We start from the raw sequence: 13578 nt of genomic DNA on the forward strand, positions 1-13578 counted from the left end.
CTAATGGGGAACAATATAAAGTCATTTAAACTTTGCTCTTGTGGTCAAAAACTCCAGAGGGTTATTTAATAAGAAAAACTACATCATAGGCCTTGAGAAACAGTCCTGTTATACACTGTCCAGCTCATTATCTCCAAAATAAAGAAGAAGAAGATTCTTAGGTCATGAACCTTTTCCTGCTGCATCAGGGAAGCTTGGTGATATGCAAAGTTAAACTTAAAAGTAATTAAGTGTCTATAGCTTTCCAGTGTTGGTGGGAATAAATGGGAAAGTATAGCTCAGAATGAACCAAATTTACTTCAGCTTTCGTGAGTAGAAAAGCAATTGTTTAGTTTTCTATGAGGATGCGGCACAGCAGGGCGCACAACGGGGGGGGGGGAAGGGGACTGAGTATATAGGACCCTCATTGTGTGGAGGGCCTACAAAGATACTAGCCGTGGATGCGGGGATGGGCCCTAGAGAATATGCAGGGTCCAGAATTTTGTGCTAGGCCCTTGCAGAACAGCACAAAGAAGCAGTTAGGACAATAATCTCCCAATATACACGGTACCCCACCTCCTCTCTGGCATGTTTAGACTTCTGAAAGCAGCCCTGTCCCCTCAGATAAGTTGGATCATCTCTGTCCCAAATTCATGGCTGCTAATTTTGGCCTAAGATGCTCTGCCAACTGTCTTGGAGCTAGAGTGATTTGAAGAACTGATTTTAGATTTATTATTAGACCATTATTAGATTGATCTATTGCAATTTTCATTGATGTAATTATTTTCCCAATCTATGGTACATATGGAGTTCAATTCAATGAATTTATTGCTCAAATGGATCAAAATCAGCAATAACATTTATTATTGGTAATCTGTTTTTTTAAGGAGCAAATATTTGTTTTTTTGAAAAAATCCAAGTTTCAGTACAGAGACTTTAAGATTTGTCTTCAAACCTTAAAAAAGTGTTGCTTTCATAGAGATGAGTGCAGAAATATTTCAGACTCATGTGAGGATATACCGCCCTCTACTGCTCAGATGGTCTCCATACTCCTAGCTCACACACTTGTTTTCCTCTGTACTGCACTATGGAGAAATGAAAGAAATACAGTCTTTTATTTACTTTACTTTAAACATGTTGAGCTCTTATTCATGAAATAAAGAGCCAGGATTATTTTTGAGAAGACCAGTGGAGAAATAACTTGGATGACAACAGCTGATGCTCCAATTAAGTGTAGATCATAAAGCCTTGGATACAGTATTGTGCAGTATGTATAATCAAACAATTATTATCAACATAAATTATAATTAGAATGTTCAGGTTTGACTACTTGTTACATCAGGTCAGTATTAACCATCAAGCTAAATGATGGTAGACAAAGTATTGTAAGTTCTTGGTTTATATTGTAAAGTGACATTAACAGTAGGCTCTAACTTCAGCCCCGTTTTATAATTTTTTCACATTTTAGCATACTGATGTCATTAAAACTATGCCTAATCAGCTATTAGTAATTTTTTAATGTGCCCATTTATATACACACAACTATTACTGAAGAAAACTTAAAAAACGTAAAGATTATCAATTCAATTCTGTATTGTATGTATGTCACACTGAATCTAAAAATGTAAGATTAAAAACAGTTTTAAGCCTTATATTACATCAGGTTCTGTTTTTTTGGCTTTTAGGTGCATATTTTAGTTTTTTCAAGGTAGTATTATTGAGCATCCCCATGGATAAAAAGGTTGCAAGCTTAAAATGCAAGTGTTAGCTATCACCAATTTTTATTTCATCTCCTAATATTTGGGTGCTGATTTAATTTCCGCCCTAGAAGAGGACTCGTGAGTCAGCAGTGGCCAACCCAGAACCTCCCCTGCCCTACTGATCACAGCTGCACTTAAAACCCACAACACGCCTTCACTAATCTGGAATTTCACAGCAGCTTTCAACTGTGATAGAATCCAACTTCACTGTCACTTTTAAAATGATTACAGACTTTACAGCAAAAGTAATTTCCCTATTCTTGTGTAACAGGTTGTGGAAGAACTTTTTTCTGAAAAGCCTTGACTTGGAACAGAAATGAAAACACAAACTAGATCAGTGTTGAAGGCAAAAACATTTTAATATAAAATATTGTAGAAGGTAAAAAGACTACATGATTAGAGAGCAAGAGAATATCATTTTGTAATGATGCAAATCATTCACCTCTTATTGACTTTCATGGTTGGTAAGACCACATTCCTACCAATTACTGTATGAAACAGAAACATAAACTTTATCTTAGTGAAAAGTGCTTCATATAAAAATCAGTGGGTGTCCTTGTCCATTAAAAAACTTTATGTACAAAAATTTAAATGCAAAAACTACAGACGGATAATACGACACAATGTTTCAGAAACCACAGAACAAAAATCTATGTGAATGGTCTTAAGTAACATTGATTTTAGACAGGATTCTTCCGTACATCAATGATTGCATTGTTTGAAGTCAGTGGTCCGACATTGAGGCTGGAGCGGCGGGATTCTCTGCGAGACTTAACCACAGGCAGGGCTGTCGGCCCACCCCAGGACCCCAGACCAGTTTGAACTACACGGTTAACAGGAGCGTCCCCAGCCGCTCGCAGCCACAACTCCTCCATGGCAGCGGGCTCCTCTGTGGGGAGAGAAGAGCGTCTCCACGTGGATGGAAGAGGGGTGTTCACCAACTCGCGCATTTCCTCCCTGGACCTGGGAGGTTTGTCGGACAGCCCCGTCCCTCGGCCCCCTGGGATGTCCTCAGGGCAGCGGTTCAGCTTCTCCATGCTGCCAATGCCTGCTGGTTTACCATCAGATGCCCCAACTGAAAGACAACAACTGACTTGAGTGCTACTACGCTTTATTAAATACCAAAAGAAATGTCAAGACAGAGATTCCATTTTTTATCCTTCTCCTCCACTACAACTGAGGGAAATATTATACCTTTAACTCCATTACATTTACAGTTAGTAGTTATTTTTCTGATTTTTACATACAAAACAAGAGTTTCTAAATGCATATATTGTAAAGTCAATACCACAATACCAACAGTGCTGCATATAACTCCACCCTAGTAAAATTTTACGTCTAATGGAGAACCTTTACAGTGTAATATTGCTACTTTTACTTGAGTGAAATATCGTACTTCTTCCATCATTGCTAAACAGCAAACTAAAGGTGGACTGCAAGATTTCCAAAACTAATCACAATCAGAGGAATTTAAAGGCCCGCAAGTAAAACAAGCTTCAGTACATTTTCACCAATTCTCAAGAACCATAAAGATTATATTTCTTATAGTATTTATAATTATACCTATTAAAAAGCTATCCTGTTCGCGACAACAATTTAGGGCTCTTTGTAATTTGAAAATAATTAGTGGTAATTAGTACAGTAGAGACACAAATGATTTAAAAAAAATAGTGGAAAGTGGATTTGCCTGAGGATATGTGAAAGGATATTTGCACTTAAGTTGTATGTGACAAGAAGCAAAATATGGCTTAATAAAATGCATATCTGAAGCACTCTTGCTTCAAGCTGTAAACACAATGATCAGAACCATAAATATTAAAAGCAACAAACACTTTGACCTAATCATACATTTACCTTTAGCATGCTCTTTTGGCTGGCTGGCTGAACCACAAAGCTCCCTCAGTTTGTTGCTTAGTTCCAGATTTGCCGCCTTGTAGTGGTTCAGCTCCTTGGTGAGGTTATGGATCCATCCCTCAAACTGCCGTTGCCTCCCTGCCAGGCCTTCGTCTATTTGCTCTGGGGGGGACAAGAGGAAACACAAATAAGGGTATACAAATATTGTAATTTTTTATGGCTGATTATGGAAATAATCAGGTAAAATATATCCTAGGGAAAATGGTTAATAACTCCATTACCCTCACTTTTATCCAACTTATGTTCTACCTGTAAGCCTAAAATATTTCCAGTGTAGTGCAAGCATATAAACATATACAGGCAATCTTTTTTGGTACATTTTTTCATGTGATCTGCACCTCGACACTGCTGCAGTAAGAGCTGTACGCTCCTCTCGTGTTCTTTCTGCTGTTGTGTGAGCCGGCGGTCTGTGTCCAGTTGTGTGCGATCAAGAGCGTTCTCCAACCACTGCACCAGCCTCTGCTGATCATCTAGCTGCATTTCCAGTTCAGCCAGGGCAAGCTGTAGCTTACGCTCCTCCTCACGCAGAGACACCACCTAAAAGAACAATCCATATCAAGACTCAGTTCAGAATACATATTGGTGAGTTTAAAAATGCTGAATCTCATGTTGAATGTTGAACAGACCTTGTCGAAGTACTTGCACAGCAGAGCTCTGGTCTCAGATGCAGATAGGTAACTGAGTTTGGCCATTAGGTTCATCTCCCACTGGGAGAGCATACTGGCAGAAGCTCTCAGCTGTCTCTGTCTCTGAGTGATGGCTTCATTCTTGTACTCAATCGCTGCATCCAGAGCTTCGATCGCCTCGTCAAACTGGAACAGTGTCCGCTCCTCCTAAAAACACCAGTAGTACAGATGGACTTGAAAATGTGAACTAGTAATATTACAGTTTCCAGTGAGGACTTGTTACACGCTTAGTCAGAGTTCCTATTATTGCCATGTGTGTTTGCAGCACAGCAATGTGTCTCTTATTTTGAAATAACATCTGTCAGTGCTATGAAGACACAAAAACATATTCTCTCCACTGTTCAGACAACTGTTGCTGCTTGAACCCCAGAGTAATATCTGACCTCAGGTGAAAGCAGGTTACCCTGCCGAAGCTTATCATCCAGCTCCACTCTTTGTTTAAGCAGTGAATCTTTCTCTTGACGCAGGTTGGAGATCTCTTGGCGAATCTGTTGTGAGTCTTGAGCACTGCCGCTCCGAAGAAGACCATTCCTCTCACTCAGCTCTCGCTCAAGTGACTCAATACGCCCTGTAAGTGTCACCAGGTCTTTACTCAGGGCCTGGAGGGAAGGCAAAGAAAACATTTTTCAAGCATTTGTCGGTTTCCTTTGTGACTGAATCGAGGCGTTTGTGGTTGTTAATACCTGACTAGAGCGGAGCCTCTTGGTCTCCAGGCCGCTGCGTTCATGTAGCAGAGCTTCTTTCTTAGCCAGGATTTCCTCTCGTTTAGTGAGCTCTCCTTCCAGATCTTCCAGCCCTCTCCTCTGTGCCAGTACCCGCTCCATTTCCTCATCCAGCCAGCGTTTTTGTTCCTCGATTTTCTGCTTGCAGGGAATCAAGACACAAAAGCTCACACATCATACACAATTACAGATAAACAAAATTCAACACTACTTGGCCGAAATGAAAAAATTTAAAATAGAGATCAAACCATTGTGCTCATTTTCTTCAAGGGTTTTAAGGCAGTGCGGTTTCTGTGAATTTAAAGTTAGTTTTTGTCTGACCTGTTGCTCTTCCAATGAGATGACAGAGCCGTTACTGCCGCTGCGTCTCTGCCTCTGGAAGGCAGCGATCTCCTCTGTCTTTATTTTCAGGATCTTCTGCTGCTGCTCATTCTTTATCTCGAGTTCCTACAGAAGGGAAGGCGAGGTGGAAGAGAGGATGATAAAAGTCAATTACAGGACTAGTATAGAACAAAACTATCTCTGCCTTAAAGAAATAAAATGCATTTGACCCTCATACAGTATATTAATGTTTTCCTTTAAACCATTACTTCCGACTTTTGATTGGCAGAGGTAACCTTCTCATTAAACTAATAAGGACATACTATGTTACATAGACATACATGTCTATGTTTTAATCACTTTTTAGGTTAGACTGTTGGACTTCTGCATGTACACTAGAGAGCAGTGTTTCCTCCAAATCTGAAACTCTATGTAAGTAAGTGACATAATTTACGCACAAAATACCCGCAATTATCTTTAAACACAATGCTGCCCCTCTGCAGTATTGACATACCTTGACTCTGTGAGTTCTTCGTTGCATCTCAGTCTCCAGCCGTCGCTTCTGCTGACTTTCCTGGCGCAGCCGCTTCTGCAGCTGCTCCTGCTGCTGCCTCATACTCTGAACACTTCGCTCCAGCTCTAACACACGACGTTCACTCTGTGCAGGAAGGTTTGCGAGACGAGCGGTATCCCTCTGACGTTGACTGAGAACCTAATACGAAACCATACACACACAAGCTTTTCAGAAGTTCAAATGTGCATACCCAAAAGGTGTCATGGACATGGTTTTGTAACTTAGCTGCACAAAACTATTCAAGTAAATCAGCATAATTCAATGTCTGTTTTGTTATTATGCATAAATACAGAGGTATGAGCGTCAAACCTGAACTTTGCTCTGGGCAGCAGCTATCTTCCTGCGACATTCCTGTGCTCTGGTCTTGTCTGTTGCGCTGATCTCTTTCTCTTGCTTCTCTAGATCTTGCAGCTGCCGTTGGGCCTCCTGCAGCTCCTGTCGAGCCTGCACAGCTTCGCTCTCCAGAGCCGTGATCTTATGGCTGTACTGTTTGTTCAGGGCCTGCGCATCCTTACCTAAAAAAAAGAAGAAAAAACACAAACAATTGATTTACAAAAACACAGAAGAGAACCTCTCTTTGGAAAAGATTTATATGATAAACAAAGATTATATGGCTACCTGTTTTGACCAGCTCCTTGATGAGTTCTTCTTTCATGCGGATGGTGACAGACAGCTCCCGGATTTTCTGCTGTGCCTGATGAAGTCCCCACTCTGATACGCCTTCAAAACTTTTCAGACTTTCACGCACAGATGTCTCCCCAGTACTAAAGTTGGCTTCACAGAGATTTGAAAGAGTACACAATACGTCAACAGGGTGATATTAAGTAAATTGGGTATTATACAAACCTTTGACCGCAGGCAACACTAGCATCCTAAACAGATTTTAAAGGTCCATGGTTCCCCCTGAGTCTACCGGATCAGCGTGTCACCTCTGATCCCATATGTGGCTGGTGTCACTGAAATTTACTCATGCAAAACAAAATAATCCCATATTTCTCAAACCTGAAAATGAACAAATACACATCAGTGGATCATTGCTGGTGAGAATCCTTTTCATGTCAAACACTTGGGGAAAAATCCCAAACTTTGGTTGCAATACTTTTTCTGTGCAAATGTTACTGTGAACATACTCCTAAATCTAGATATAAGGACATCAAAGGTTGTTAAACTTACATGCTTTTCTGGCTAAACAGGGGTGCTGGTCTGGCTCAAGTAGCTGAGATAAGAGCCCTCTTCCACCGGCTGCTAGTCCTCCTGACAGCATGTCCCTCTTGGTCCAGGTAAGGTTCACCTGCCTTTCACACATTACATGAGCACATGTGCAACTACATTAACACTGCCTGTAATGTTTTGTCATTTATTTTATTAATACTCGTACTAGTTTAAACAGTATTAAGCTGCAAGCTCTGATTTAAGAACACAACATACTTGCGTCTCTCCCGGCTGAAGTTGAAACGACTGCCCTCTTCTTCCATGTCCTGCATTTCTGCTGGGAGCTCCTCATAGAGGCTACCATCTTGATCACTACAATTCTCATTACCAAAGTAGCCCACTGGACTGACCTGCTACAACACACATACATACACAGATCAACAAACAAGCAGACAACTTCATACTCTGGTAAACTGTAGTAGTATAATATAAGTATAATAGTAAAAATAAGATAAAAACAGTTGCCCCTTTTTTTTTTCTTAAAGGGATTTTCTAGTTCTTTCTTAGTGTGTGTTCCTTTCATTATAAGATGTTTTTAGATAGATAGATAGATAGATAGATAGATATACTTTATTGATCCCAAGCTGGGAAATTACAGTGATTTTATTGCTTTTAAATTCACACACCAGCACAGGGTGAAAAAAAAACAGTAGCTCTGCTAGCTGGTTACCTGTCTGTATGTGCCTCCATTCTGACTGCGCTGCATGGAGCCCATAGGGGCTGTATGTGGCCGAGTTCTCAAGTTAAGGCCCAGACCGATCAGCCCTGGAGAAGACAGATGACACTGCAGCTCTGCTATCAAGTCTTGTTGCTCCTGCAGCTTATCACTCTGAGACAGAAGAAAGCAATCAAATAAGTAACGAACATACACCCACGAGCCATAACATTATGAGCACTGACAGGTGAAGTGAATAACACTGATTATCTGGTTATCATGGCACCAGTGAGTGGGTGGCATTACTAGAGCTCAGCTTGGTTAACCGTGCTGTGACCATGCCATAACTGAACAGTGACACTTACGGAAAAACAATATTAGAATTCCACTGCATCTCACCTGCTGCTTGTATTGCTCCATAGCGTCTTCGAGAGCAGCTAAAAAGTCTGTGTTCTCGCTCTCCAACCGCTGGATCTGTGCTTGAAGCTGGACAATACTATCCTCTTTCTCACTTTCATGCTGTTGGTTCCACCTCTCTTCCGCAGACTCAGAATCCTGGGTGAAATTTTTATAACACATTTCTAAACATATAATTTCCTAAATTCCTAAAAACATGGCAGTGTGAGAGACACACACCTGGTTCCTTACAGAAGGCCTCCCTCTCCTTAATGCGACACTGTCCTCGGTGGAGCTGTTCTCGATACCACTATCTGGTCCTGAGGCAGTGGTCAGTCCGCTCCGTTCCTCTTCCACTGAGCACAGCCATTCCTTCACTCTCAGACTCTGTTCTGCAGTCAGAGCCCCTTCACTCTGCAGTTCTCTCAGCAGCCTGTGATATATTAGTTACAGACAATCTGAAGGAAGGAATCACTAATGCTTCTTAAATTATGAAAATGTAGCAATACACAAATCTTATGCTCAGGATGGGAGACACTCTGCTGACATGCAGAATACATACTGATAGTTAGTAGGGTGAAAACAGGCAGACTAAATGTAACTCTATCAATCAGTGTGTTTTAACCTGTAAGCAGTGTCTGTGCACGTCCTATAGTGGGCACTCTGGACTTGCAGTCTGCTGATCTCTCCCTCTCCGAGGCGTGGTCTCCTGTTTGGATCAGCGTGAGAAATGATGCGGGTCTCTGAGCGGTGGCGGTTTTCGAGGGCTCTGCGTAGGGCCTTGATTTGTTGCTCCAGCCCTTCCACCCGATCCGGCTCACGCTTGCAGTTGACCGTTGCCCGGTTCTGAATGTTTCTGGCCCTTGAGGCATAGTTTAGTGTATTCAGACTCTCATCAAAGTCTGAGGAGGACGGGCTGATGCAGGCAATCATCAGTGTTTTTGAATTTCCTCCCAAAGAGTCTTTTAGGATCCTAGGTGAAACAAGGATTATATAAATTTAACCAAGATGACATTTCACATTAGAATGGTATACTAAAGTATCTAATGAAATGATGAAATGTACCTTGTGATTTTAGAATCTCTGTATGGTATGTGAGAGCCTTTCCTCTTGGGGTCCCCTAGTGCCCCGATAACATTTCCCAGAGCCAGAAGACCGCTGTTAATCTGGATACTTTCTTTGAGTCTCTCTCCGGTGTTCCCTGTCCTTAAGATGCGCTCGGACCCTGCCAGGTCAACAAAGTGGAACTTGGAAGACAACATTTGTGGTCCAGAGCTTGTAGCAGTCCCATAAAGGCGAGAGCTTCCCCGACGCTGGTCCATATACAAGGTAAAAATGGTGTGTGACCGGCTGGAGTTTGGATTCATCTGGGTTGCACCAGTGTGCCTGGCCGTGTTTCCTGACTCGAGTAAACTCAACACCTCATCAAGACCCTCCACTTCGCACTCCTTTACGCCACACAACACTACAAAGTCACAAAGGTAGAAATATTAAATGCAGATCAGTGCGGACATAAAGTAAAATGCTGCACAACATTTCATATCACAATCACACACAAACATGCTTTAAGACACATTTGGCTGCCTATTCCATACCAATGTTGCCTTTATCCTCCCGGATGTTGATGTCCTTGCTGGCGGTCTCCACTTCCAGTAAGTCCTTGAACTCCTCTTTGTAGACCTCCAGATAGGAGACTCGGACAGAGAAGTCTGCGAGGTCATTCTCATCTAGCAACTTGAAGACATCTGCAACAGCCCTGGGAATGATACCCTGCTCCTCATCTCTAAAAGAACCTAAAAAAAAAACCCCAATCAAAACACCCATAGTCCTAAACTTAGCTGAGCCATATTAATACAGGATAAACTGAACTGACAACAACTGACATGGACAATTAAGGAAAATAAACAACTTACAAATATTAGCTTCTCCGATGGTGTAAGTCTTGCCTGAGCCTGTCTGCCCATAGGCAAAGACTGTGGCATTGAAACCTTGAAAAAAGGCATCTATGAGTGGCTGGACAGACACAGAATAAACCTCCTCTTGACAGCAGGTTTCTTCAAATAGGTAGTCGCTAAGAAAGTGTCTGTCGTGGCCCAGCGTGACTCGACACAGCTCCGAGTCCACGGTGATACAGCTCTCGTGGCAGTGTAGAAGCTCTTTAGGCAGCAGGGGACGCACTCGAACAGCTACTTGCACTGCAGAATAATCCCCTCTGCCTTGGCCACCGGGGACTTTGGGAGACATTTCTGCTGCACCGCTGGAGCTTCTCTGTGTTCCTCTGCTACGTATGGATCATCTTTGGGCCACTGGAGGGGACAGACATCATCTCTCACAAAAGGTTTTTTTCCATAGCTGAAAGATGTAAAGTGGCCATTAGTGAGAATGTGATTGATTATGTGATAATGCAATGAACCAACCAAGCACACTTTTTTATTTTTTTTTTTAAATCACACTGTATAACCATTTCACTTTAAGCTACAACAGGAGAGGGCGATCAAGATAAATATATACTTCAATAATACAATATCAATACACAGCATATTTTGTCATATAGAGACTATTCTGGAAAGAAACGGTTAATAAATCAAATAACCAGAAATGAGAAGTCTGCATATTGGCCGATACAGCTGATATGTGTGTGTGTGTGTGTGTGTGTGTGTGTGTAATAAACAGACAGAACACTGCTAGGAAGTAGCAGGGTCCTGTTTTGGGGCTAATAAATTAAGTGGTATTGGATCGGTGCACGGACTATACACTGTATAGTCACTGGTTTTGTTGGCACTTTTATTTATCATCTTATTTATTTATTAATTTACTGTTTTTAACCCATTACTACGTCTGTTTTTTTTGTCTTTTTGGCTCATCAAGCAAATTTAATACCTGACAACTTAGTGACTACGGTACTTCATCACACCGATGTTTGCCATAAAGCTCAGCCTGCTCACTGATTCGCAACCACGCCAGCAATGTCCTATTACAACTAGAGGTAATAAAGAGGCAGCTACGTGGCAAATTCATATTGTCTCACAGTTTATATTGTCCTGCCGCTTCAGGTAGCCCATGTCTTTCTCAGTTGAGCAGGTTTAACATTTTATAGGGCTTTTTGGAAAACTTGTGTTTTTTCTACCACAGCTGGCAGAATACATGTGTGTTTATGTGTTTATGTTAATACAATGTTAAAGAAAACTCAACACATCCTGGAGCTGCTTTATAACAAAAATAAACATAAACAACTGACAAATAGATGATATGACAAGTGTTTTGAAGCTATTTCCAGGAGTGACACTACATATATGTAACAAAGGTGACACAAAGCTTTACTAAAAATATGCAAAAAACTTTTAATTGAAACTTTACAATAAAAAAGCTTAAATAAGGTCTAGTTTGGAAATGTATTTTAGGTAAAAGTCTCCACCTCCGCATTTTAAACACAGCTCTCTAACTTTCTAACTAACTCTGACAACTAAACATCAAAGTTAAAAGTGTACAGAGTTTACTAAAACTACCCTAATGTAACGTTAGGACCCCTAAGTAACGGTATCATTACAAATATCGGTTGTTTTTGTTCTTTTAAGTAAAAAAAAGTAACATAGCGTTAACGTTACTGCACGTTACCACGTCAGTAACGTAAGCCAACATGTATCAAACGTGCGGTTACGGCAATCCTGAGGGGAAAACTTCGTAAATGTGACCAGCAAAAGTTCCCACAAACAGGCTGCCAGCAGCGAGAGAGCGTTTTAAAAACACCACGGTCCTGTAAAGTGAACTTATTCGGACTGTGTTAGCAAGATGTCTTTAGCCACCTTTAGCCACCGTTACCGCTGTTTAACAAAGTAAACTGTTACCGTTATCCACGAAGACACAAAAACATGGCCTCTTCCTTAAATCTTCTCCAAAAGTAAAAAAGCAGCTTCTCAACTTTTACACGCCACTGTGACGCCTGTGTCCCGGATAACTTCCAGCTAAGCTAAAGTTAGCCACTTAGCCAGCAGTCCGAACAACAAAAATCAAAACATGAGGATGAGGCTGGATGTCGTTATCTAAGGAGTGCTGCAACATATAAGAAAAAGGCAACAACAACAACAACAACAACATGCACGGACCGGCTGAGTCCTCGTAACCACCAACTGCGGACACAACTTACTTTAATGCAGCAGAAGTTACACCAGGGACTCAGGATAACTGTGGTGTTTCTTGGAGAATGAAGTTGAGGGGCAGCCAAGGGGAGGAGCCGGGGGGAAGTTTGTGCTGAATGTTGGGTGTGGTCTGTGGAAAGCATCATGGCTGTGACCACTGACTCTCATCTGCAGAGCTTCAGCTGCAGATTATAACATAATATAGAGAGTTATTAGTCACATAATAAACACAGTGAGCAAATATGCTGAGGGAATATTTAATAACTATGCATTCATAAAATGCAGAAATCAATACAATATTCTAATAGAAGGAGTATAATTAAGATATATCAAGTTTATGTGTAAAAAACAAATACTGGACAGTTGAAACATGCAGGCGCTGATTGAAGACTGACTCTCTCTCTGGGTTTTTTAATGCCAAGCATCAGCATGTAGTAACTGTAACTATGGAGTGTTGAAATTGAAAGACATGTTGATTGTGGAAGAGTAGCTGGGAGCAGAACATCATAGACAAATAAACTTGCACTGCAACTACATAGCAAGTCTATTTGTCACTGATGGACTACCACTGTGACCTGACCACAGCATCCACCTCTCATCATTCCTACTCTTCATTTTCAACTGTCCAGGCACAAAATCAACCTGACATAGTTACACAATGAGCGTGTGTATCAGTGCATCAGTATTTTGTTTGGTTAAGACACATTGTTAAAGTTATAGACATTTTAAACATTTTGGCAACAGTCAGGTGTTTATATATTTGTAGGTTTTAGCTGTGATTTAGGAAACATTATTTTTCAACATTTTCATATTGGAACAGTATCAAGTCAATACACACCTTTCCAGATAAAGTTACATTATCTTCTCAAAGACACATCACCAATATTATTATTTTTATAATAATGGTAAAATAACTGTGATCACAAACAATAGCAAATTCTTAGTTAATTTCAACACAATAAGTTAGAAACAACTAAATTTCAAATAGCAGCCCCTTTTGTGTCCACACAAAGTTTCCGATGTGATGTTTACTAAGAAGTAGTTTACATTTTGAATGTTGAGGCAGACTGTGAATTGTTGTCTGAGTGTATATACAACAACAAAAACACTAGTCTTCCAAAACATTCAGAACATTAGCTCTGACAACTCTGTTTCACTATTTGATAAAAAAAAAATACATCTTGTTTCAGAGCCATCATATATCAAAGTCAAAGTCAAAGTCA

General features: G+C 40.8%; 1 protein-coding gene across 3 annotated transcripts; it reads right to left on the reverse strand.

Annotated features, from left to right (window-relative positions):
* Positions 1–2079: 2079 nt before the first annotated feature.
* kif7 (kinesin family member 7) lies at positions 2080–12449 on the reverse strand. Of its 3 annotated transcripts, none has more exons than XM_035652139.1 (20): positions 12364–12449; positions 10133–10525; positions 9815–10012; positions 9285–9684; positions 8845–9192; positions 8460–8652; positions 8223–8378; positions 7839–7997; positions 7385–7521; positions 7130–7251; positions 6575–6730; positions 6266–6471; positions 5897–6094; positions 5383–5508; positions 5023–5199; positions 4723–4938; positions 4280–4486; positions 3992–4190; positions 3594–3755; positions 2080–2814 (listed from the first exon to the last, which is right to left on the reverse strand). In XM_035652139.1, the coding sequence occupies exons 2-20, from the start codon at positions 10461–10463 to the stop codon at positions 2420–2422; spliced, it is 4086 nt and encodes a 1361-aa protein (XP_035508032.1). In that variant the 5' UTR covers positions 10464–10525; positions 12364–12449; the 3' UTR covers positions 2080–2419. The 3 variants fall into 3 exon arrangements, with proteins under 3 accessions (XP_035508032.1, XP_035508033.1, XP_035508031.1); XM_035652140.1 differs by having other exon boundaries at positions 7385–7518; positions 10133–10571; positions 12364–12447; XM_035652138.1 differs by having other exon boundaries at positions 10133–10571; positions 12364–12447.
* Between the last annotated feature and the right edge of the window lie 1129 nt (positions 12450–13578).

This window comes from Morone saxatilis, unplaced genomic scaffold, assembly GCF_004916995.1.
Source record: "Morone saxatilis isolate NCDOM2014 unplaced genomic scaffold, NCSU_SB_2.0 Contig11, whole genome shotgun sequence".
NCBI lineage: Eukaryota > Metazoa > Chordata > Actinopteri > Moronidae > Morone > Morone saxatilis.

Excerpts from the sequence above, each read along its gene's own strand:
- kif7 (XM_035652139.1), bottom strand. The coding sequence starts at position 10,463 with ATGTCTCCCAAAGTCCCCGGTGGCCAAGGCAGAGGGGATTATTCTGCA. Across the intron at positions 7,522-7,838 it reads ATGGAGGCACATACAGACAG|CAGGTCAGTCCAGTGGGCTA; the intron begins GTAACCAGCTAG and ends TGTGTGTTGTAG. Across the intron at positions 4,487-4,722 it reads GTAACCTGCTTTCACCTGAG|GAGGAGCGGACACTGTTCCA; the intron begins GTCAGATATTAC and ends TGGTGTTTTTAG.